At 39.6% G+C, this 26,183-nt stretch overlaps 1 protein-coding gene across 1 annotated transcript in view; it reads right to left on the reverse strand.

The window, feature by feature from the left end:
* Positions 1 to 26,183, reverse strand: part of WDR64 (WD repeat domain 64) — a 62,023-nt gene that overhangs the window by 14,550 nt on the left and 21,290 nt on the right. Inside the window, exons 8-17 of the mRNA XM_018554460.1 lie at positions 22,855 to 22,994; positions 19,128 to 19,254; positions 15,734 to 15,882; positions 15,102 to 15,225; positions 13,517 to 13,689; positions 8,698 to 8,835; positions 5,590 to 5,720; positions 4,349 to 4,471; positions 2,125 to 2,180; positions 1,416 to 1,570 (exon numbers count right to left, since the gene is read on the reverse strand). Of these exons, the coding sequence (XP_018409962.1) occupies positions 1,416 to 1,570; positions 2,125 to 2,180; positions 4,349 to 4,471; positions 5,590 to 5,720; positions 8,698 to 8,835; positions 13,517 to 13,689; positions 15,102 to 15,225; positions 15,734 to 15,882; positions 19,128 to 19,254; positions 22,855 to 22,994 (1,316 nt within the window). The remainder of the gene's footprint in view (positions 1 to 1,415; positions 1,571 to 2,124; positions 2,181 to 4,348; positions 4,472 to 5,589; positions 5,721 to 8,697; positions 8,836 to 13,516; positions 13,690 to 15,101; positions 15,226 to 15,733; positions 15,883 to 19,127; positions 19,255 to 22,854; positions 22,995 to 26,183) is intronic.

Raw genomic sequence — 26,183 nt, forward strand, 5'->3', positions numbered from 1 at the left:
TCTGGCCAGGACTGCTGTGAGGAGTGCGGAGGGTCTCTCCATCTACTTACACAAAACAAAAAACATTTCTTTTGAAAATTGGCAAATTTGCTCTGATGACAACTGCCTAAGAGGGGAAATCCCCTCGATTTGAAGAGATTTCCTTTTACTTCCTGCTGTGTCTCTGGGATAGGAAGTGAAGGGAAATCTTCCTGACACATCAGGCTTTTGGCTTTACACAAATTTTTTATTATTCTGAAAATGTTTTATACTTACAGAGTCTATAAATATTATAATACAATGGTAACAACCAGTATACATTATTAGTGTAAAGAAAGCTATTTAATAAGTCCAAAAACAATATATTATACAGTTGTAAAAAAAAAACCGATTAAAAATCCTAAATCCTTTGGTGCTCCAAAGGAGACACTAGTCCTTGTTTTTAAATGTTTATAGTTAATTTGCTTTTGACCCAGTCTTTTCTGTTCCCTTTTTTCTTTACTTTTTTTGCTGTGATATTTTTCTATCTATTTTTTTATGTGTTTTTGAAAAAAATCCATATAATTCAATGCATTAAAATGTTTGTAAAATTATGTTTTGTTTTGTTTTGCATTTCCTGAATTTTGGTGCTTTCCTTTGGGTTACCCTCAAAAGGGGCAACATACAGCGGCTAATAAGTAAAAGCACATTTCCGCATTTACTGTCTGTGAACTATAAATTCTAATCCTATTTTCTAGGAAAAAAATACAAACTCTCTTTTAGTAAATACAGTATGTTATTAGTATAGAATTTCTTCTGTAAATACTCTTCAGTCCAAGAAGTTCTGAAATCCAGTAAAGTACTAGTACTAATTGTCCAGCGGCTCTGCTGCTGTCAAAAAAAAACAAAACAAAAAAACTCTCCCAGGCGCTCTGGGAGCCTCCCGCTCCCGGCCGCCAAGTAGAGAAACACTGCTCTGTCTTTTTTTTTTCTTTATTCTGACACGAGCGATGTCAGAATAGAAAAAAAAAAGAAATTTTCCCATTGAAAAGCATTGGTACATTACTATCGGCTATTTCAATTTGCAATAGTCAATAGTAAACTAGCATTGTACCCGCCCTCTGCTGATGGACCTGATGGCGGGTTCCCTTCCCCCCTCAGAAATGGATGGGACACCTCCCTGAAATGAGTTTTGGCAGGTTGGGATCCCTGAGACATCAGCATTTGCGCAGAATTACCTCCCACCCCTTCACCTCTTCCTCGGTGGATGAAGCACTTCTTGGCCCTCTGCAGGCTGTGACAGAAGCTGCAAAACTTTGCATCCAAGATCTTTGTTTACATGTAATTTTTTAAGAGGAAGCAAAGGGGAACACATCTTATAATTAATGTTATCTTTTAAGGATTGCTTTCAAACATGAAATATTATAGCTTAAATTAGAAAGCTAAATGAATATTACCTTAGTGTTCCATAAACACAGATGCCCATTCTCATGACCTGACACTATGAGTGGAGAGTCAGCCTTGTTATCTAATGACACAGTATGCTGGCTACATTGCGTAGATTCATGTGAATCTTCAACACCTCTGTCATTCTCTATTTCTGAAAGTTCACCTGCTAAAAACAAACAAACATCATAGTGGAATAATGTGTGCAGAATGAACACTACAGATAGAAAGAAATGTATAAGAAATTCTTGAAAAACACATACAGGGTTATTCACAAAATGGTGAAGAGTTTGGAGAAGGCAGGAGAAGTGAACAATCTAGGACAACATAGCTGAACTGGAAAGTGAGCTGAATTGGAGAATTTTTCCAAATCAGCTATGTTGTCCTAGATTGTTCCCTTCTCCTGCCTTCTGCAAACTCTTCACCCTTTTGTGAATAACCCTGATAAAGAGGAAGTTTCTGTCCCATCATAGCAGACACCAATTAAAAAGCGCACAATAAATGCCTATTTTGTCCATAATAACTATTCTTATTATTTCTAATTCTATAAAATACTGGAAAGTGAGCATGCTTTCAAAAATAATGCAATCATTTTTGAATCAATTAACAGCCTACAAATTATTTATATAGAAAAAAAAATCACATCAATATTTGGTGTGTCCACCATTTGCTTTAAAACAGCGTCCATTCCCTTAAGTAGAATTTTGGATTTTCTCTCACTTTCAGTATCGATGACATTGATTATTAGGACAAATAAAGAGGATAGAACTCCCCAACTGGAACAGACACAGAAATAAGAACCTAAGAGAGGTTCAAACCCTTCTACATTCTATCCAAAACTTGAAAAAAAAAAAGAATTTACATACATTTAAATTCAACATGATATATTGAAACACTTCACACTGACCAGTACATGTCTCTGGGGTATCCATATTTTCCTACAAAGAAATCATAATATTCTCTGGTCATTAAAACAAAAGCAAATTATGTAACACAGTGTTGTGTGTTTAGTAACAAATGTGAGTTACAAGACATGCATTTATCTCAAGCAATGTCACAGAGGTATTGTTCTTAGCAGCCATGTTAAAGTGACCCTGTCAGTACTTTGTATTGTAAAACATACCTGTATTGAAGAGTCACTTTACTTACCCATCTGGCTAGTTTAATACTTGCAACGGCCAGGGAGAAGCAAAGACGCTTCTTCACTTTTCCCTGGCCACTGCAAGTATTAAACCAGCCAGGTGGGAGGAATACCCATGTGGTTCTTCCTGCTGGTTGGTTTGTCCTGTAGTGATATATGAACTAGCAGGAGAAACAACAGCGTGTGTAGGGGGAACAGGTATTCCATCCACGTATTCCACCTTGACTTTTGTTTGAATTTTCAATCATAAAAACCAACAGCACAAAAGTAGTAATATTGCATGTGATATGATTTAGTGAGCTGACCCTTTTGACTGTAACATCGTTTTAAATACAGCCAGTACATATTTAAAATACATCTATTATTTAAACAGTATTATTAATTGAACATACTTTCAATGAATTCCTTTCCTTTTGTTGTGAAATATCTTGTAATGAATTACATAACCTGTAGATAAAAAGGTAGTGTAGTGAGTTTTTTTTAAATTTAAAATAAACATATGTAATGGTGTTGTACCTATCTCTATAATTTCACTATAATATAATGAACAGTAAAACGGACCAGAGGATCCTTTAGCCAGTTCACCAGGGCAGGGGGTAGCAGGGGGTAGCCCATTGAAGCTGATCAAGCACAGATCATGCTTAAACAGCTTCTTCCCCAGTCTACCTAGCCAGGGAATGACAGCTCAGAAAGCGGAAGTGATAAAATCATGGTTGTTTCCGGTTTCATTCAGCGGGGAGGTGATAAGCAAACAGATGTTTGCTGGTCTCTCTCCCCACTACCGGCCGACAGAGGAACACGAGAAGCAAGGCAGGGGGTGTCAGAAGGGGGAGGGGGGGCACATGTTTACCGGCCCCTAGAAGCAATCAGGCGGTTTTATAGCTGCCCTGATCACTTCCGACAGTCCGCTTTACTCTGGTAAAAAGACTCTCTGTGGCTATAGCTGGGTATATGTTAACAGGGGCCCGCAGCTGCTCATGTATGACATATGCCGGTGGCAGCAAAAGGGCTATACGGCTGAAAGTAAAGATGAACAATTTTCATGTACACTGTGCTGCACATGCACAGCTCAGTGCACAGACTCTGTATGCCGAGATAAAGTAGCTACCATGTGCATGCATGGGAGCAAGGTCATAGGGGTCTGGCTAATCAAGCAACTCAACACTCAAAACCAGAAAGAAGACCAGGACGAAGATGGGAGCGCCAGTGAGGGAGGAGTGCAGCACTGGAGGGGATCGATTTGACAGGTAAGTCTGCCATAATGTGCTAATATGCTGTGCATACTAGCACATCATTGCCAAAAGCAATGTTTTTTTTACTTTACTTTACTTCTTCTTTAAAAGTCAATGTCGGTGGGCTTCGGTAAGCATAGGAAGAGGGGTTATGACATCAGTTTGAGATGCTCATGAACTCATTTAAAATTAATTGTAGGTGCAGTTACTTTCAAATTGACCTGTATTTGACCTATTTTAGCTGTTTTTGCATTCCTATAGACTTACATAAGGAGAGAAGCAGTTTGGAAGTAAACAAAATGCCCATCAACAGTGGTCCTAAGATAAATTGAGGGAACATTATGGGCTTTAGCACAGTTGCAGTATTTTCCGGATACCTTTAGCAGAGCCCTGATTGATTTCACTTCCTGTCAAGAACTGTCTTTGAAAATATTTTTTTTTCCTTGAAGGTGGGAATTGCAATAGATAGGTGTTATTATTATTTCACAGCACCCTAATTCTTTCTAAATCCATAACAAGTTAATAGAAAATTGTTCTTCTTTCTTTACTACCTTAAGGTAATAAAGATTACCTTGATGTGTTCAGACTGTCCATCTCCTTGGGAAAAATAAACAATACCATATTTATTCTTTCTGCCTTCAAATTGTGTGCCAGGTTTGTGTTATTAATACTTTCATCAGAGTTCCTGCTGTAGCTAAAAACAAAAAAATTGTATTATATTTTATAAAGAAATGCACAAAAAACAGTAGCAACTTTGTTTGTTGTTATTTTCTTGGAAACTGCAGGCCACTGATTGTACAGGCAGTTGGTTAGAAAATAATAGAGAACCTTATTTATTCATAATTTAAACTAGCAGTTTAAACACATTTTTGCATTTGTTTTCATTGCATTAGGCTCTACTGAGTTTTTTTCTTATGGTGCAGTGTGCTCTGAAAATTTAAAAATATGCTTTTATTCCAGGTACACACAGTATAAATAACTAGCCACTGCACACAGTAAGTACATTAACACAATTAAACTAATTTTAGTATTTGTGTATGGTTTTATTTTTACCTATATCTTAGCTGGACACACTGTTACCAGGTACAGCCTATTTTTGCACATAAGAATTTTCCTATGGCAGCACCCACTCTTGGTCAAATGAGCATTCTGAAGAGCCTGGCACCTGTCAGCATTAGACACCAGGGATTTTGGAGGAGTATCCCTTTTTTGGGGGGGAAGAACCCCCTCCCACTCGCTAGGCTAGTCTCTGCATCACAGAAGGCCTCGTGCTTTTTGCTCCATTGCCATGGAGATACTAGCTCACATGCCTGTCAAGCTGGACTGGTACTGGTGGCTATGTTTTTAACTGAAAAAATAATAACACGCCACGTAATAAACTTTTGTAGAAGGACAGGACCCCCCATCCGGGGCAATCATTGTGTTTTTACTGAAAATGCTGTGGCTCACCAACTCAACTCTTGTGCAAATTCAGTGAGTGCGGCAAATGTGAGGTGAATTTGACATTATCTAAATTATATAATCATTTACAGTATATTATATAATGTCGGTGAAAGTTATTTGACTCAGAATAATGTGCAAGTGTGTGGCAAATGCACTTTAACTACAGGAAGATTGTCTCCCTGATGAATGTTTTCATAAATATGCAACAAAGATTACTTGCTAATTGTTGTCTACACAAGAAAATCCTGCTTCAGATCTTCACTTTGGATATTTTTGGTAAATTCCAAAATTTCCAGGACCAGCCTGTAATTGACATTATTATACATATTCTGTAATCATGTTTTTCACAACAGATTAGACTATATTTACATATGTTGTACAGAAGATTCTTCCAAACTATACAGGCTCATCTCTCCATTTATACTTCCAGTGGCAAGGAGAAAACACCTTTCCCGCTTTACAGCATCGAAACAGATATTTGTTCTTATAGGTGACGTAATCTGTAGGAGTTAAATTATTATTATTGTTTTTATGGCTTTGTGTTAACACACATATATTTATTCACGAGGATCATTTCACAATAGAATAATGTAGGTACCGTAGTAATGTAATAACCACTAACCATTATTCGGTTTTTATTTATAATAAAAAATGGATTGTTCAAGTCACTTTAAGACATTAACATGTAGAATAACTGAATTTAAGCAAGCAATGGCAGTCTACAAGCTTCTCTCAATACAGGTTTCCCTAAAGTTGCTTAGCAAATACTGTACATCAAGTAAGAGCAGGTATACTCATTAAGTGCTGACACATTATTCTGGACCTCAAACTCTAAAAATTACTGGAAAAAAAAGAATAATTCTTGTTGCCTTCAGTTTTCAGATGATATTCCCCTTTTCATGTTTGTAGTGTAATTTGTAGGGGCTTAACTACAGATCATGGGACCCCACCTGAGATTTGTTGGATCTGTGATGTCTTCACATGCACACATATTTTCTATGTTTAATTTGTCTAATGGGCCCCTTCCACCCCCCCAGGCCCCTCTGTGGACAGCTATGGCTATAGTTACACCACTGGTAATATGGAAACCTAAGGGGTATCTGAATAGTAGCTAAATGCTACTGAAAAGCTGTATCACTAGCTTCGTTCGGCCGATCCTTCGGGTAGCTTTGGCCCCAGGACCCCTTCGGTTCAGTAGAACTGAAAGGCTGCTGTACGGGCTATTCACTATAGCCTGTACAGCTCCCGAACTTGGCCGAGTGGCTCAGTCGAGCCGAACACATATGCCTTGACTCGGCTGAGCCATGCTGAAAGCCGAAGCTGGCCGAGCGGCCGGCCATTGGCCGGCGGACAGCCTACTTCTAACAGCTGGGCGGAGCCAGCCGTGATGTTATGGCTGGCTCCGGCCACTTGCAGAGAGATCAGCGTCCCTGGTTACCAGCTAACCAGGGACACTTATCTCCAGACAGCAAACTCTCCCGGGCGCTCCGGGAGTCTCTCGCTCCCGGCCGCCAAGGAGAGATACACTGCTTTTTGTTTTTTTTCTCTTTATTTTTTCTTTATTCTGACACGGAGCAGTGTCAGAATAGAAAAAAAGAAAATGTTTTGGCCATAGGAATGCATTGCTAGATTCCTATTGGCTATTTCAATTTGCAATAGCCAACCGAACAGCAGCGAGTAGCCTGCCGGAGGTTCGGCTTAGCCGATCCAGATGTTGGGAGGGCTGAGTCGAACTCCTTCTGCAGTTCGGGTCGGTGGAACATGCTAAGCATGTTCGGCCGACCCAAAGCCACCCGATGTATAGCTGATTTCAGCCGATATAAACATCTGAAATCAGCCGTACCAGCCTGAAGTGAATAGCCGAACAGCGTTCGGCTCACTTCGCTTTAGGTTGGTCATTTACTCGGCTGCCAACTTAGTGAGTAGACCCCTATGTTTCAACCTACCTATGAAATTGATGATCATTAGCACCTACTTGGTATAACTGGTTAATCATACACCTGACCCTAATCCTACAAAATCCCTGACTTTGTGCAAGTGTAAAGGTGCCCATACACCTTACGACCATCGCAAGACTTTTGTCTTTCGATGGTCGTAAGCTTATTAAAAGCTCGTACGATCTGCACATCTTGGACGGGTAGATCGTATTTGCGATCATTGAAAGCCCGCCCCACTGAGGGGCAGGCTTCTGATGACGGCAGTGAGGGGCCGGCTTCCGATCACTGCAAACGGGCAGTGTGCGCATGCGCACACCGGCCCGTTCGGCAGTTGTCAAATAAGCAGGTTTTCGAACAAGCAGGTTTTCAAGCCTGCTTGTTCGACGGAAGACGTGCGACCGTACAGTAAAAACGGTCGCACGCCTTCCATACACTGTACCAGGGCCGTCTTTAACGCAGGGCAAAAAGGGCAGTTGCCCCGGGCCCAGTCATTGTTGTGGGGCCCCTTGAGCCTGCAAAATATTCACAGGTGGCACTGTTACACAGTTGGTCAGTTTGAAAAAAGACACAAGTGCATGAAGTTCAACCTGTTTAATTTAGTATGCAATCGGCTTCACATAGTGCTGCTCTGCCCGTATGGGCGCATGTATAGGCAAAATTGCATGGTGGGGGCTTGGCGGGTAGGGGTGGGCCCAAGAAAATGTTTGCCCAGGATCCAATCGATATTATAGACGGCCCTGCACTGTACGATTGTATGATAATTGCACCTTGTATGGGAACCTTAAGAATTGATGCTAGTTTGAAGCCAAAGGATAGTCACACCAAATATTGATTTGATTTAGATCTCTCTTCTGTTCACTCACTTTGCATTTTGTAAAGTGATAAAAATAAACAATACAAATATATATTATTTTGCATTCTTACTTTACAGCATTTTTCCACACCTGCCTAAAACTTTTGCGCAGTACTGTACTGATGTGTGTATATATATATCTATATATATATATATATAGTAGTGGCAAACCACTCTAATCGGTCTAGGTCTAGTGTGGGATGTAGTGAATCTGCACCCAAACTGTAATTGCTTTTGTTTTAATGCTTCCGTGTTTAGGTTGGGGGCTTTCAAGACAGACCAGGGAAAGTGTGGGTGGGTTCCCTGTCCAGCATAGGTTCACCTAGGTTACCGCCTGGTGAGCATTTATTATTATTTATTTTTGAAAAGGCATGAAATAGCTTTTTGGTGGTATGAGAGATTCCCTAAGTTCAAAACTGGCCACAAAACTACATATTTTGAGTTTTTCCTTACACTGAATATAATCCTGCATAGAAAGAGATGCTTTGTAGCTTGCTTTGAGCAAATAAGAGTGATTTTAAAAAAAACTGAAATAACACTGGTGAGTGAACTGTACATGGTCTGCCTGATTTCCTAGCATGCAAGGATATACCTTAGGTCGCTGTTGCTACACAGTTCTTCAATTCAAAAACAAGACATGTCTACTGCTCATAATTATCTTCAAGATAAACAGACTAAAGCTTATACCTGGTCTTTGGGTCTATCAGGTGTCCTTATATTCTGTTCCATTTTTCTCTCCTCGAATGATTGTAATGTTGTAAACAATCCACCAGTGTCTTGACCAAATTCAGCAACCACAAAGAGTCTAGGATCATCTTCTTTTCCCTTTCAAAGATGGATATGATAAATAACAGACCTAACTGTGCAATAGTTTTCATTATATCTAAGGCCCCGTTCACATTGAGCGGTTCGCAAATCGCGCGTTTGTCGCGCGATATCGCGCAATTGCTTGCATTGAGCAAGCTTGAATCGCGGCTAAATCCGCTCCAAAAAGGGTCCTGCTGTAGCGACGCACGACCCGCGACAGCAGGACCCTTTGCCCCATTGAGAAGCATTGGAGAGCGATATCTCGCGGTAAATTGCTGCGATATCGCGGGAATTACCGCGCGATAAATCGCTCAATGTGAAAGGGGCCTAACATAACAAGTGCATATATTACTTTGGGTTGCAGAGCTTTAATTAGGAAAAGTTTCAAATTTTTCAACAGAAAACCAATCCATGATTTATGAAAAGTTTTGTTGAGACCCACAATAAAGACATATTTTAATGATATTTGAGCTACATTCTGACCACAGAGTGCAATCATTTTATATGTAGCTCATGAGGTCATTATAGATAGATAGGCATCGTGCTTGTAGTTTGCACCTTTTTAAGTAAACAGTTGAAAACATTTTTGAAGATTTTTTTTGGCAAACTGCACTCACTTTAAGACCATGCAAGAAAGAAGATCTTTTCCCTCAATTTACAAAACTAAAAGTTGATTGGCTTTCATGAGTCAATACTCATGCACATCTCATTGCACTTTATACAACCTAATTAAATAAGCTTAAAAAGCATTGTACAAAGTGAAGCAACTTTTACTTACCAAGCAGTAATTTTCTTTCATTTAACGGATTACACTAACGTGAAATGTATGATTAAATCATGTGATGGGGGTTTTAGTAGGCACACTTTGCATAATGTTTTGAAACAAAAGTAATAAAATAAATAAAAATCAAGATTAAAACACCTTTCACAGGAGGGGTCCAATCAGGGCCGCCTGTCAGTTTTTTCACCCGGACCAGCCAGGCCCGATCAAACGCTCTACGGGCAGCCGGGTTTAAACAGACGACGGTCCATTCACACCCAGTTAGCTCCGGCTCGGTGTGGTAAAACAGACGGATCATTGATCCGTTTCGATAGACCGGATCGTGCTGGGCCAGAGGTAATCTTATATAAACGGACACATGTCCGTTTAAATCAGATTCCCAATAGACTTGCATGAGGTCTGGTACTTTTAGTTTTTTCCTCCATTGCATGATAGATGAAACAACTGCACAGACACGGATGTCACAACTGTGACATCCGATATGTGCCGCTCTGATCAGGAGAGGATCTGTTGCCGAATCCTCTCCTGATCGGCCAGTGTGAAAGGGGCCTAACAGTTAATAGATAAATTAGTACCATGTGCCTTTTGAAACCTTATCTGTATGTAAGTTTTGATAATTTAGGAGGTCTGAAGAAGAGAGCGTGGCCCTGGAAAGGCAATTAGATGTAATAGCTGTGAATGTACAGGCATCCAGTGTGGGTTGTTTCATATGAAAGAAGCATTATGGTTTTTTTTATATTGTGAGTACCTGTCTTTAATTACACATATTTTAAAGCAATAAGCATAATTCACAAGGAAAATGAGCTGTGTCCTGTCGTGTTTACATATGATACAGATCTCCTCATCTTAGACATGGACAGCATATCACATATAAACTACTGTGTATTTCCCTCTCTAAAAGAAAGAAAGGAAAATCCGTTAGAAAGACGGTTGTAAACAAAAGGACTAGTGGAATCAATTTTCCAAAATGTATAAAAGGTGTCAAACTTTATTAAGCTTACTTCAAAATCCATAAAAAAAACAAAAAATGGACAGCATATCCCCTGAGTATACCAGCAGTCTTTGATCGAGGAATGGGAAGACTCTACTGTAGAAGGAAATCGCTGGAAGTGGTCGAATTGGAAGTGCATTTAAGAAGTGGGCATGGAGAAAAGCATATGTCTGTGCATGGTGGATGGCATAGGTTTTTTTTAACATATACATTTTTATTGTTTTAGCACAAAAGACAAGACAGTACAGTTTTTTGCAGTTGTATACAGTGCATGGTGCATGGTTTTTGTATAAGGCAGGGTGCATAGTGGTTAGTATGTTAGAATGAATATGTAGGAGTACTAAACCCCGTCGGACGATGAGGTCACATTCATGGGGGGTTGCCTGCCTATGAAGGAGAGGTAGCTTAATAGGTCTAGAATGTAGCTCAGTGTCCAAGCAGGTTAATTGGCAGGCCGGTAGTACCCAACATAGGTAGAGGACCTTGCACCTCCTTGATACTGGTTAAGGCACCGTGAAATACTTACACTACAACAAAAGACATTGGGGACACGCAGACAGAAGGGTAGGTGGTAAAGTGGGAGGGGGGTCAGGTAGCATAGGGTAGGGTAGATGTCGGGCCGAGCTGGAGTACCAAGTAAGTACTTGTCAAACCAAGGGGTCCAAATAGTCTCAAATTTGGTCATTTTGTCCTCAAGTTGTGCCGTACGTTTTTCTTCAGCCATGACCCAGTTGACATGGGTTATGACACTGGCTGTGCTCAGAGTTGATGTCAGCCAATTTTTTGCGATCTCTCGTTTGGCGGAGGTGCAAACATGCATGGCAAGGTGGAAATGGGTGCGGGAGAGGCCTACTGGCTTACAATTGAGTAGTGCAAGATAGGGGTCCCTCGTCAGTGGCTTCGAGAACAGAGACGATAGTACGTTAAATATTCCCTCCCAGAAGTCGACTTGGGGGCAGCTCCACCATATGTGGAAGAACGAGCCTCGGTCAGGGCAGCCTCGAAAACAATTAGGGGAGCAACCGGGGTTGTAAATGGCAACCCTAGCGGTACTAAATACCACCGCATGAGTACTTTATAGTTCATTTCTAACATGCTTGCACTGCGTGAGCTTCGTCTAGTGTTGGCCCAAGAGTGGTCCCACTTCTCCTCAGTGATAGTGGTCTCTAGGTCTGTATCCTATTTTGAGGTATAGGAGGGAGGGGGTGTGTCTGTTGGAGTGATAAGTAGAGCGTACAGGAGGGAGATAAGTCCAGGGCTGTGTGGATCCTGGCTGCAAATTTTTTCAAAGGGGGACATCCTACGGGGACCAGTAGGTTTTGGGGTGGATGTTGTCATGTAGTTTTTGATTTGGAGGTATCTGAAGATTTCTGCATGTGGGATTTGTTTATGTTCCCGTAAGTGCGGAAAAGGTTTGACACCCGAATCGGATTGTAGTTGCCAGAAATGGGTGAGTTCTTGGGCAGCCCAAGTTTTGAAATTCTTTGGGTTTGTGAGAGCTGGCGTGAACGAGGGGTTATCAAAGATGGACATGAGTGGTTGGTGTGGGGAGAGGAGTCCGTATTGGCTTTTGATTGAGTCCCACAATCTGAGTGAGTGAGACGTTATAGGGTTGTGGACTGTTGGTCTTTGTTTCGGGGCCAACCAGAGGAGGTTGGCAACTGATACAGGCTTCAATAGTGCATTTTCCACGGCCACCCAGGTTGGGGTCTCATAGTTCGAGTGGTATTTCGCTAGTTGCCCTATCTGAGCTGCTAGGAAATATTTAGCTAGGTGAGGGACCGCTAACCCACCCCGATTTCGGTAAATACAGTGTACGTCTAGGGACTCTAGGCCGTTTAGCCCCCCATATAAAAGTAAATACGCAGGCTTGTAGTTTTCTGAGGGCCGGGGCTGGAACTGCTACTGGCAGAACTCGAAATAAGTATAAGATTTTGGGTAAGAGGGTCATCTTGACCACTGCCATTCTACCCAGCCAGGACAGGTGGTATTGGGACCAGGTTTTAAGCATGGTTGTAAGCTTGGTGAACATGTCTGGATAATTAATGCTATATAGGGCCCGGTAGGAGTGCCCTAGTTTAATAACCAAGTATGGGAGGTGGTCCAGGCGCCATGAATAGGGGTATGTATTACGTAGGGACTCGACAAGTCGTGGGGGTAGGGAAATATTTAGGGCTATGGATTTGGAGTCATTGATATGCAGGCCAGATAGTAAAGCGAATTCCGATAGGAGTTTCGTGAGGTTTGGTAGGGTTACCACGGGGCTTGTGACAAAGAGTAAGACATCACCTGCAAACATACATATTTTATGTGATGTGCCTTCGTGGTCGATGCCAGCTATGTCTGGGGAATTGCGAATTTTCTGGGCTAGGGGTTCCAATGCTAGGGCGAAGAGGAGAGAGGATAAGGGACATCCCTGTCTGGTGCCGCTAAGGATCGGGAAGGGTTGGGAGCAGAAGCCTGCATATTTTAAGTTGGATGATCCGTCCCCTAAGGACTGGCTTATGGGCTTCCCAAAGGGTAACGGGAGAGATATTAGGTGTGCGGTTGAGTTGTATATAGTCTGTGATGTAAGTTTCTTTTTGGAGCTTGGAAGAGGGATCTGTGAGCAGGGAGTCATTTAGGGTCCAGGACGGAGAGTCGGGGTTAGGGTGTAATGTAGGGAGAAGTATGGTGACAGCTGAGGCATAGGTTTTTTTACATTAATGTTTATGCTTTTTTTAATATGATTTCTATTCCCTTAAAGAATGCTACAGAATTACAAAAGAAATAATGAACAAACAAGTTTTATCTTTTTCTGAACATTTGAGTGGATTCAATGTACCAACTAAATGTGGTACTGTTTCCATGCAAACATACATGTGCATCTTGCCAAACTCATTACAATAAACTAAAGGAAGATATAAAAAAGAAAAATGTTGAGAAACCTGAATCATTTTTAAATTCCCATTGATGTCCAGAGCAATAATCATATGTTGGTTGTCATGTATTCTCTTGTAGCTTAGCTGACGAATGCTTTGCTCTTCATCTTTAAATGCTTTCTTGGGCTGCAAAACTTTAATTTGATGGCCATTCCCAAACTCCCACATTTTCAATGACCCTAAAAAAGAAAAAGTAATGTACAAACTAAGTTTTTATGCTGACACTGCAATAAAGTCCCATCGTAGCCTGGCCATCTCCCTCTCATAGCTGTGAACTCTCTTGGTTTCCCCTGTGGTCCCTGGCAAATCCGTATGACTGCTCGGTTAATAAACATAAGTGGTGGCAGAAGGACATTCTCAGGTACCTCCTCCTATGTTGTAATGTCATGTACCACACCTCCGCAGCATCAGCACTCACTGTTTATGATCAGGTGCACTTCTCCTTCCTCTGCAGGAAACAGGCCCTATCCCCTGCATCAAGCTTTACTCTACAATTATAGAAAACAACGCTGCTAGGACTATGCATTCAACTTACCACTTCTGAGCAGCAAAGACTGTCGGCATGTAAGGTGGCTCCTGTTTCAGACCTCTCCCATATCTTTTAAATTGTTGTGCTCACATTTTAGGATCACCTTAGTAAAAGACTCAATGTAGTCACAAAAATGAGCCTGACTGAAGGAGGTATGTAGGGTTTGAAGAAGGTCTGATCACATTGAATATATGAGTACAATCCTAAAAATAGACAGCTGATTTTGCATTTTGTGGGCTCTAGGTACCGCTTACCCCTGGAATCCCTTCCAAATGCTCCCCACTATGCCCTCACGACAATGATTCCCCACCACTTGACAATGTCTCTGATCAGGCAGTGACCACTATAATCATTTGACTCCACGTAATCCTTGCTGTGCTGCAGTGTGGAAATAAAGTGTCCTTGATTGGGAATTCCAGCACCCATTTAAGGGAGAGTTGTGTCTTTGTGCATTGTGAGACCATGCTTTCCCCAGAACAGAATGACCAGGATGAAGTAGTTCCAATTGAGTGCCACTATGGGCAATTCTTTTGAGCCACATTTCAGAAAGAAAATATTTGCCAATATGGAATCTAGCCAGCAATCATGTTGGGGAAGCTGAGAGGAGAGAAGTTGAAACAACAATAAGCTTTCTTAAAGTTTTGGTGAGTTTGGTAGCTGCAAATAATTTCATTCTCCATTGTCTGCCCTAAAGAATTTGTACCTAATGGGAAATCTACTTATGACAGTTTTGTTGATTCACCAAAGAAATCATTCTCTTTATAGCTGTGTTCAATTTAAATATCCAATAAGGTGCAGGAAAATGTAAATAAGTATCAAATTCTATATCACCTAAAAAAAACAACAATTGTTGTGGCTCCGGGACACTAGTGCATGTTCCCATGGTTCTTGCATGACAAAAGGTCAAAAAGTGCATTTAATCATATTTTGCAATACATAAAAAAAGCAGTCTAAATACTCTATTCTAATTTGACACTTATTTTATCATATGCTATCATTTCTTACATTATGGGCTATGCCATTTTTACAAAATTGTTCAATGGAAAAAAGGATGCAACAAACCATTATTAGCTCCAGTCACAAAATGAAATCCACCGATATCAATAGAGGCAGCGGTCACTTCAGTAGTTGGCCCATGAGCATTTTCTATTTCATAGACTTGAGCACCTGTTTCTATTTCCCACACCTACAAGGAATGAAATGGAATTATTACTATCCAGCAAGGTATATACTTATGTCAGTCGTTCAATTGCCTCATATGAAAACATGCACCTATATAGACTTAGATGACTTCCATATAGATCAGTTCAGTTACCCAATAATGCTGCATTGAATGGATGTGTCCCTTTTATTACTGTACTGCTAAGCACACGATTTTAAAATTAAAGTAGAATGTTAATATTCTACACAGATGAGTATTCTGTAAACACACACTCTATAGTGAAACTTTGGTAAGTGTATCTAAAATACTAGAGACTGCTTGTCAATTATTATTTTGTTGCCGTAAAATCTAGCAGATTGAGCTTTGCCTGCCATTCTAAAAGTCTCACACAGTCATGTATAGATTTTAAACATTTCCATCCTTTACAATTCTTTTTTTCCTACCAGGGAACATCCGACTTTCAGGTATTTCCTGGGTATGTGAATACTAATGCAATTAATTATGCTCTATAAAATATATAGATTAAAATGACCTTTACAATAGATCCAGAACAGATGCTAAGAACCTGGTGAAAGACATGGTTATAAACAAGAGCGTTTATTGGCCTATCATGGGAATGTGGAACCTGTTTTGTGTTCTGAATCATTCGAGTCAAAGGCCAAACATCTAACACACATGAACCTGAAAAACACAAATATTTCTGTTATAATCCTTATTAAAACACACATATTTCTGTTATAAACCTTATTAAAACACAAATATTTCTGGAATAATCCTATAAACAAATGTTTCTGTTATAACAAAAAATGTCTCCTGGTGATCATTAGCAGTTCACTAACTGACTGACTGTACTTGTTACCAGCAGCAAATAAAGTCAGTCTATGACTTGCTTATGCTATGTAAGTTTTGTAGTTCATAGCAACTTTTTTTGTTCAAGCCTTAACAGGTATCTATGACAGGAGTGTATCTTTATAATGCAAGAATCTCTACTGTACAATGGCTCATTCACTGGGGTTGATTTACTAACCTTATAAACACGCCACGAACAAGTATACACCTCTGTAGTGTGTTCCCTCCCAGCACGATCTATTGGTGGAATCTAGACACCTTTGTAGTGTGTACACACCCAGCAGGTGTGTTGTGCAAAGCCCTGCATGAATTGCAGGGTGATGTTGTGTAAATTAGCTCAACATTGTGTTGCTTGCATTGATGAATGCAGGAATGTAAATGCATGAGCTAACTATTTTTGTCTAAACTGTGAAGCAGCATTATATATGCATCATGTGCATGATTTTTCCATATATGGCATTAGTGGAAATATGCTTTTAGAGACTTTTTGGTTGATAAATATGTTTTGCTGTGTAAAAATCACACGCACCTAGTGCATGCGTGTGTTTAGGTTAGTAAATCACCCCCACTGTCTAAGAATCAGCAAGTACACTATAGTGGATGCAACTGAGAATACATGTCGTTCTCACACACTTGGCTTCAAATTCAAAAAGCTAGCAACAAAGTGATACAAATCATGGGGTGGTCAGGTGGATTACAGCTATGTCTAGATGAGAAATAGAAGCCCTGAGTAGGTGGGCAATGTTCCTAATTGGCATTTCAGGGCATCACTTTAAGTTTTTTTTCATTGAAGATTTAAGATACATTTCAGCAGTATCCAGGCAATACATTCATAAGATAATCGTAAAAGTATCCAGGCAACAATAAGATAAGAGCATTACATTAATAACATATAATTGCAAAGTTCTTGTTCATAAAGCTTGATTGGTTTAGGACTCATGTCAATGGGAGTTCTTGTCTAACTCTGCATTTGCTATTAGAACGCAAGTGCATGTATTTAAACAGCAGTGTTTAACAAGAAAATGCTGCACTTGACCTGCTTTCCCTGCAGTTTAAATACACCTCAGTAGGACATGATGCAACCAAAGAAGCAAAGTGCAATGAAAAGCAACCTCTGAAATGCAATGTGTACTGCTCAGTTAAAGTCAATGGCATTCTGCTGACCTGCATTTGCACATCAAATGCATGAAAATAACACCCGTCGATTCAAGACTCAAGAGGTACAAGATATGAGGAGTCGGTGTGCATATTAGGGGACTATTTATAAACATAGCCATTCACCCTGTGAATCTCCATGATCATTTGTTCTGTGTGAATAGAGGCAAAAACAAACGTTCTCAGTACATTTTCTTTTCAGGTGAAATGTAATGTAATACTGCATTATGGTCACAGGAACAACTAATACATATTTTATGCTCCTCAGTGCCAACTAATGGCTAAAATGTGGTATTACATTACATTACATTACATTTGACCTAAAAATAAATATAGTAAAAATGTTTGTTTTTGTCTCTATTCACACAGAACAAAATTTTTAAGGAATGTGCAGGATGAATGGCTCTGCAATTGATACATTAATGATCAATTAACAATAAACATTAAAAAGTGTAGCGCTAATTAATGGGCATAGAAATTATACAAAAGTATAATTATACAAAAGTATAACTATGTGCTAAATTCATAAAGTGTATACGTACTATTACAAAATATAATTAATAATTACATTTCATTTCCTCATCCCAAACTGCAACACACCATCTCATACTAAAGTGCGAATACATCATCCTACAAAGTTTCTTTAACTACTAATCTTTTAAAATTAATAACTCAAAATAAAGTCCAATTCTTCAAAGTGAACACAGTGACAAATTATTTTTAAAATTCCGTTCTTCGTCCTATATACACCTCTGTGATCACACTCATGCTCCACCCTTAAATGGACAGGTTCTCACCTTCTCTGGTGGAACTATCTACCACAGATAAGGTCAGACAAGCACTTTTTTAAAATAAACAAATATGGAACCCGGCAGCTCCGCTTTAGCCTTGTCCTTGGCTCCACATCGCAGTTTAATAAGAGGAGCTGCCGAGTTCCATATATATTTTAAAAAGAGCTTGTCTAACCTATCTGTGGTAAGGTTAAAGCCTATACTTGGCCCTGCTCAGCGTGGCCCCATGCTGGCCCTCTTCTCTGCAGGCCCTCTTCTCTGTTGTGCTGTAAGGCAAGCCTCCCTTGTCAGTCTTTGCTCCCTATCGCTTTAGACCACACATGTAGCAGTGGATGCAGATGGTTAACCCAGTTGAGGGGGGGGGTGTAAAGGGAGAAACGTGAAGGAGGGGGAGTGCAGGCAGGACCAGGATGAGGGGTAAGCAGAAGAGGTGGCCGTCTTGGTCTCTATAGTAGAAGGGAAGTGCAAAAAGGGCAGGACCTCTTTTAATTTGCCGCCCATTCAATTGCACTAGTACTTTCCTGCCAATTTCTTTCAAACACATACCTGAAGTACATATTTTAAATCTTTTTTTTGTGACCATTGTTAGCACATGTAAGTGTTAAATGGTTTGTCTCAACCCTCTAACTGCCACTTTTGCTGGACAGATTGGTCTTTAAAAGGAAATTGAAAAATAACTGCACATGCTTGTTTCAGGTAACCTACATCTTGAACAAATTAGTAATGACAACACCCATATTTCTGTCCTGACAAGTTCCCTTTACATCAGCCCACTTAAGCCCCTTCCAACATCAGTGTTTAAGAGCTTTGTTATCTAGCAGAGAAACTGTCCTTCCATGGGCAGGAAAAGGTGTCCAATCCTGCAAATGAAAGCACTGAACAGGAGCACACAGAGATGTGATGAGAACCCTACACATGCTGCTAGTACAACAGAACTTCCAGAGCGGCAATTCTTATTTTACATTGCACAAGGATCAGTTTTCCACCATCAACCATGACAGTAGAAGACACACAATAACAGAAAAATGTATAATTTTTTGATGTTCCGTACATATGTATTGAATTGGGCCCAAGGGTTTTAGATGAAACAAAATACAGTTAGGTTTGTTGTTACATTTTTAAAAGCCTTACCAGTTAACAGTCTGAGGTGTTTGCTGTCAAATACTACTGAATTTATACGGAGATCCCCAGGTCCCTGCTGTGTATCAGTGAAGACTTGCAGCAGTGAAAGAGTTTGTATATCCCATACTCTAAAACCCTGAAATGAATACATGCAGAGATTATTTTGACAATCATGCCCTATGATGAATTATGGTTAACGTTTAATAGATTTCTGTGTTAAGAACATCTATTTAAATAAAATGAATGACTGAAGCATTAAGGCTGTGCTTATACTAAAAAAAATAATTGCTTGGAAGTATTTCTGTTACTAAGCATTGGAAAGGAACAAGCATAATTATTCCTTACAGGATTGCATTGGATTATTTAACAAGCATACATTAGTATGTATTGTTTTATTAGGCATAGGTGCATTAATTGAAAAAAAAAAAGAACTAGAGAGCCAGGACAGCAAATGTTTACAGAAAAAATAATGTGATCCTAAGCAGTTCTACTTTTTATTATGTTTTTTTCTTTGGATATTTCCTATTGCAGAACAACAAATGTAATCTGGAATACTGTACATGTAAAATGTTTTACCAGGTAAATTACAAAGGGCCATACGTGCTAAAAAAAATGAAAAAAATATGTTAAAAAGCTTAGGGGGGGTTACCACAAAACATGCGTTGTCGCTGATGTGCAAATGTTTTCTTTTCCTAACAATTCAACAGGTAAGAACTTTTCTCTATATATAACCAATACCCCTGGTCACTAATACATGCAAAAAAAAGTGACAGATGACTGTCACAGGTAAGGCAGAAACACGGAGGATGTGATTGGAAGCCTGGATTCATTGTCTACATATGCAGTGGCTTGCAAAAGTATTCACCCCCTTGGCATATTACCTATTTTGTTGCATTACCACCTGGAACTAAAATGGATATGGGGTTTGTATCATTTAATTTACACATTTAAATGTTTCCCCTTTCACTCACTCGAGTGTTGCTTTAGCATTATGCTAAAGGGTCATTGTCTTGCTAGAAGGTGAACCTCCATCCCAGTCTCAAATCTCTGGCAGACTGAAACAGGTTTCCCTTAAGAATTTTCCTGTATTTGGCTCCATCCATCATACCTTCAGTTCTGACCAGTTTGCTAGTCCCTGCCAGTGAAAAACATTCCTACAGCATAATGCTGCCACCTCCATTAAGGTGTTTCATTTTCTAAGGCAAAAAATAAACTGTAAAATGTTTGCAGACTTTGCTTAAGCCCCGAGTCTCAGTGATGTAAAATATATATATGATACATTTCAAGAAGATTGGATAATATTTAGAGGTTGCACACTTTGATCTGTTTTGTAAAAGTAGGCAAAAAATACGATTTTCAATGTTAATTACTTTTATTGGGAAAACTAGAAATCACAAACTTAAAATACTATTAAAACTATACACTAAGATTAATAGGTAATATGATAGGCAAAACATGTGTTATATTAATCAACTTTGAACGATGCAATCCCTTGTTTTGTTCGCTTGGTGACGACTTTTCTGTGATGCTCGACTACCCTCAACAAGAATTGTTTTTGTTGTTCATCCCTGACCGATTCGTTATACTTTTTTATCAGAGCAATTCCTCTTTCTGCGGTATCATTGACAACCTTAAGAGCGTTCACATGGCTGCTTAGAGAATCACTGCAGTATTCTGTCACGTCGTGTATCCCAAACAATTCAAAGAACATCTTTGTTTTATTAGTAACGAAATGGCTCAGGTCTTTTCCTTCAAAAAACATGTTTTTACCCTCTAATCGTTTCACTTCCTTTTTCTTTGCAGGTTTGGTTTCTAAATTTTTAGTCATATTTTCCTTAACAGCCTGAGTAATACGTTCGTCCAAAAAAGCCAATCCTACGTTTGTTTCTGACAGATACCAAAGGTGTCTCTTAGCAACTGTGAGAGCACATTTTTTGACGTCTGCATCTGGGTAAGTGCTCAGAAGCTGTAGCATATCCAAATCATTCTTTGGAGCCCATCGACTTACAATTGCCTCATGCCAAAAGCGAACATATATGAGGCTGGCAAAATGTGCAACCCGTTTCATTACTTCCAATTGTCATTGAGGAATATTCAACTGTTTAGTGAAGAGGACAATTTTAAGTGCAGAAGTGCAAAAGATGAAAGAAATACATGAGAAGACCATTAGTGTAAAGCACTTCAATGTTAGAAATGTCACTAGTTTGTGATAAAAGTGATCAATGTGTGCAACCCCTAAATATTATCCAATCTTCTTGAAATTTGGCATATATATCTTTTACATCACTAAGACTCGGGGCGTAAGCAAAGTCATATGAAAATCACATCTTTGGAAAAATGAAACACCTTAACCTCCATGCTTCACTGTGTATGGTGTTCTCGGGGTGATGAAAGGTCTTGAGTTTGGCCAGACATATCGTTTTTCCTTGAAGACCAAAAAGCTAAATTTTAGACTCATCGGACCACAGTACCTTCTGCCATATGTTTGGGGAGTCTCCACATGCCTTTTGGTGTTTGCTTATTTTTTTCTGGAAGCAATGGCTTTTTTTCTGGCCACTCTTCCATGAAGGCCAGCTTTGTGGAGAGTACAGCTTAAAGTGGTCCTATCTCCGCTGTGGAGCTTTGCAGCTCCCTCAGGGTTATCTTTGGTTTTTTTGTTGGCTCTCTGATTCATGCTCTCCTTACCTGGTCCATGAGTTTTGGTGGGTGGCCCTCTCTTGGCAGGTTTGTTGTGGTGCCATATTCTTTCCATTTTTTAATAATGGATTTAATGGTGTTCCTTGGGTTGTTCAAAGTTTTGGATTTTTTTTATAACCCAACCCTGATATGTACTTCTCACCAACTTTGTGCCTGACCTCTTTGGAGAGCTCCTTGGATTCTGCACGTTTGCGGCTACTATAGCCGGAACACTCAGAATCTGCCCAGAATATCAAGCTTGGACCTTTTTGTGTGACTTGCGTTTTTGCACTGCGTGGACATCCTGCAGGTGTGAACCAGGTACAATGTACTCTATTAGCTTTTATGTTTAGCGCGGTTCAGTGCAAAAACCACTAATATGTGAACGGAGCCTAAGCCATGGCAGTTTAAAGGAGATTTAAAACTCTGTGTAGATAGAACAGTAGAAAAGCACAGACTGAAAGGCTTTCATCTCTGCACAAAAAAAACAGCGTCAGCTTATTATTGGTGATGAATACAAAAAGAAGAAAACTAATTTGTAGAAAAAGAACATAAACTAAAATTTTCCCAGGTATCCTGAAATATCAATAATTGTAGAAATCCTTTTCATGGAGATTTAATTTAGGGTACTACTAACACTTTAATGTCATCTTACATTTCCTGCAGCTAATTCTTCACTTGGTTGACACAGCTAAACCAAATTAGCAGAAACCTGTACTGAAGATGTATTGAAAATGCTATTGCTGAACTCTCCCTGCTAATTGTCTGGCTGTTATGCTAAATCAACGGGTTTAGTACTTTCTGAGACACTGACCTGGAAAAAGTATACAGATCAAGGGTTCTGACTTCACTCTAACTTTTTAATCTGCATACTTGTTCAATGTCCATGGCTCAGAACGTACTGCTGTCAATGACAGCCAAGCAACTAATATTTTTAGAAGGATGTCAAAAATGGTAGCCCATGTATTTCTGTCACTACAGATTTCCTTTAACATCTACTTTTTCACTCTGTTCAAGCAGTTATGATATGCTTGGCATTTCAAAAGACTGAAACAATTACCCGTTCAGTGGAAACGCTAATGACGTGCTGATTCTCTTCATTGACTGCTATGTCTGCAATTGAAAATAAGTGACCAAACAATTTTGCCATAGGTTTCATGGTTACATCACGGTGCCACACGCGTATTACTTTGTCAGGTCCTAACAAAATAAATTGATGAAATCAGAAAGAAGATAAGATGTGGTAACATGACATAGATATTTAATTAATAATTACATCCATGTTTTTAAATTCTCCATATGAAGTACAATCTCAGATGAGAATGAAAGAGCAAAGTAAAAATTGTGCAAAAGTTGGCAAGCAGATCATCATAAAGTAGGAAGCAGGTAGAACAAAATCTATTTAGGGAAAAGAGGGAGACTTGAACTTACACCACCAAGGAGTCTGGTAGAGAGTAGTGTGGTCATAGAGAAAAACTTAATCATGGGGAGCCCGTATGTTCCAATACTGTTTGAAATGTTGATTCTGCCATAACCTAAACAATGGTTGTAGCCCTCGTAAAAGAAACCCATGGATGGTAAGTACTTATCTCACATTTGATGTGCTGTACCCATCTTACAAAGTCTGTGGTGACAGGGTCTTTTAAGAATTTTTAAACCTACAAAGTAGACCAAACTGCATACAGTGCATACTCTGCTGGTTGATTTACTAAAGGATAACATTTTCTATTTAGCTCAGTGAACCTGGATTTTCTTCTGCCATCCAATTATATTATATGAAAAGGAAATTCTTAATTTTCTATTTTCTGCACATAATTATCTAATCAAAGTGGACAGAGTTTCTTCTTCTCTACTACAGATATTATCAAACCCACTTTGAACTCTCACCAACAATACATTTGTAGATCTTCTCTAATGAAGACCTGAAAATATATCAAGTTTTTGAGATTCTACTGTTACTGTTGTGGCTGTGCACAATGTAGAGTTACTTCTCAGATACACTAAATCTGTCACAGCTTACTCACTCCATTTCCTCTAAGCTGTGTTTCTCTGCACAACCCCATACATGTATGGTGTGAACAGGGCCCTGACCATACCATACATGTGCAGTGGTATGCAGAAAACTCAGCTCATCGAACATGTAAAAAAGCATTAACGTACAGTTAAGTACCTAAACTATTAACACAAATGTACTTTATCTGTGTATCTTGCAGCTGCAGTTCCTCAAATCAACTCTGAATTGGTACTGACACTGTCCTTCTTTCTGGAGAGTGGCTACTTTTTGTTCCTCATACTTCCTGTGTGTGGTTTAAAATAGCCACCGCTCCAAGCTCGCTCCCGTCATAGAGTACAATCGCAGTACAAATGAGTAAACTAAACGTGAGATTGTAGCCAATCACTGAAATGAGCTTGAAGAGGTGGCTACTTTACAACATAGGGACCACAAATATGATACACAAATAAGCTACATTTTTGGTAATAGTTAAGGTACTTGAATACATTTTTAAAATTTAATTCATGAGTTTATTGTCATTTTAAGTGTTTGGGAAGGTTTAAAGTGGAACCAAAGTTAAAAATAAATGTTAGCAGGCAAATTATTGGTAGAAGAGACATTATAGGTCTCTTTGACCAAAGAAATTGTTCATGTGTCTGCTATCACATTTGTTATTAGTGTGCACTGTCACATACAGAGTTGTGGATGGAGCTATGAGTGACCATGCCAATGCTGGAAAAGGCCACACATGCAACTTCATGTGCTGCAGGTCCCTAGAGCTCTTGCCATAATGTGCACAATTTACTCTTGCCATAGTACTTGCAAATTATAGCAAGAGCTCTAGTGACCCACAACACATTTATTTCACCTTTAAGTGTTTAAGAGAGAGACTGAAATGTAGGGGGCAATTATTTTTGATTAGATTTAGGGGGCTGCAGATAATTCAGTATGAAGCCCCACACCAGAACTACTAGTGCTAGACTACCAGTGCTATGCACAAATATATGGTGAAACCAAACCCCTGAGTAAGTATGCAGATGAGGCACTTCAGAAGGGGCAAGGGGAGTGCAACTAGGGCTGGACTTGGCTTTTAGTCAGTAGCTAATTAGCTGCCTTCTGTCCTTATGCTTTTTTTACCCTATGGAGCAGCCCAAAAACCCCAATTATATATACACTGAGTGGCCAGATTATTATGACCAGCCCATGAGTACTTAGTTGGGCCACAAGATAACTCCACGAGATTACTTTGTTGGGCCGCCTCGTGACTCCATGAGATGTTGAAAGGTGATGCAAGGAATCTGACACTGCACTGTTGCCCTTCTGTTGTCTTGTACCAGTCTTGCCACTCTCCGTTCTGCCCTAACATTGACTAGTCGCTGACGGCCACAATTTGCACATTCAGACCCAGATTTTCGGCTGACAGTCCAGTCTTTAAACACTTTAACAACAGCTGCTCTTGAACATTTAACGAATTCTGCTGTTTTGCTTATACTCGCTCCATGGCTCGCACCAACAATCATCCCACGTTCAAAGGCTGTTAAATCGCGTTGTTTACCCATATCTTCAGAAAAAATCACTTCTACTGTCGTGGTAAACAACCTGCTTCCCTATTTATAATGGTCTGGCGCTCTAGCATCTGCAGCGCGAAATTATAGCTAATTATAGCTAATTTGCCTACAAACGTCAGGTGGTCATAATAAACTGGCCACTCAGTGTATATATATATATACAGGTGAAACTCGAATAATTAGAATATGGGGAAAAGTTCATTTATTTCACTAATGCAACTTGAAAGGTGAAACTAATATATGAGATAGACTCATTACATGCAAAGCAAGATAATTCAAGCCGTGATTTGTCATAATTGTGATGATTATGGCTTACAGCTCATGAAAACCCCAAAAACCCCAAATCCACAACCTCAAAAAAGTAGATTATTACATGCAATCAATAAAACAAGGATTGTACATAGAACAATATCGGACCTCTGAAAAGTACAAGCATGCATATGTACTCAGTACTTGGTTTGGGCCCCTTTTGCAGCACTTACTGCAATTACTTTTGCACGATATTCTAATTATTCGAGTTTCACCTGTATGGTCTTCACACATAAATACATTTGTGGTCTGTGCTGTTTGTCATGTATGGTGTGTCTTAGCTGCCCTTTCTTCTGCTCCACTGTGCTGCTGTTGAAGCACCCTTTGTTAGTGAGCTCTCACTTTTGCCTGTCAGCCAGAAATTACTGCCTGAATTGTAAAACCTTCTTGCATTGATGATTTACAGCTCAGCTCTTTAGATCTCTATAGACTGTGGCAAATGTTAATAGCACAGCTTAGAGGAAATAATTACACATACTGAATCAATCTTCAAGAACTGCTAGGTGCCCATAGATGGGC

The sequence above is a fragment of the Nanorana parkeri genome, unplaced genomic scaffold (assembly GCF_000935625.1).
Source record: "Nanorana parkeri isolate BGI_ZX_2015 unplaced genomic scaffold, ASM93562v1 scaffold160, whole genome shotgun sequence".
Classification (NCBI taxonomy): Eukaryota; Metazoa; Chordata; class Amphibia; order Anura; family Dicroglossidae; genus Nanorana; species Nanorana parkeri.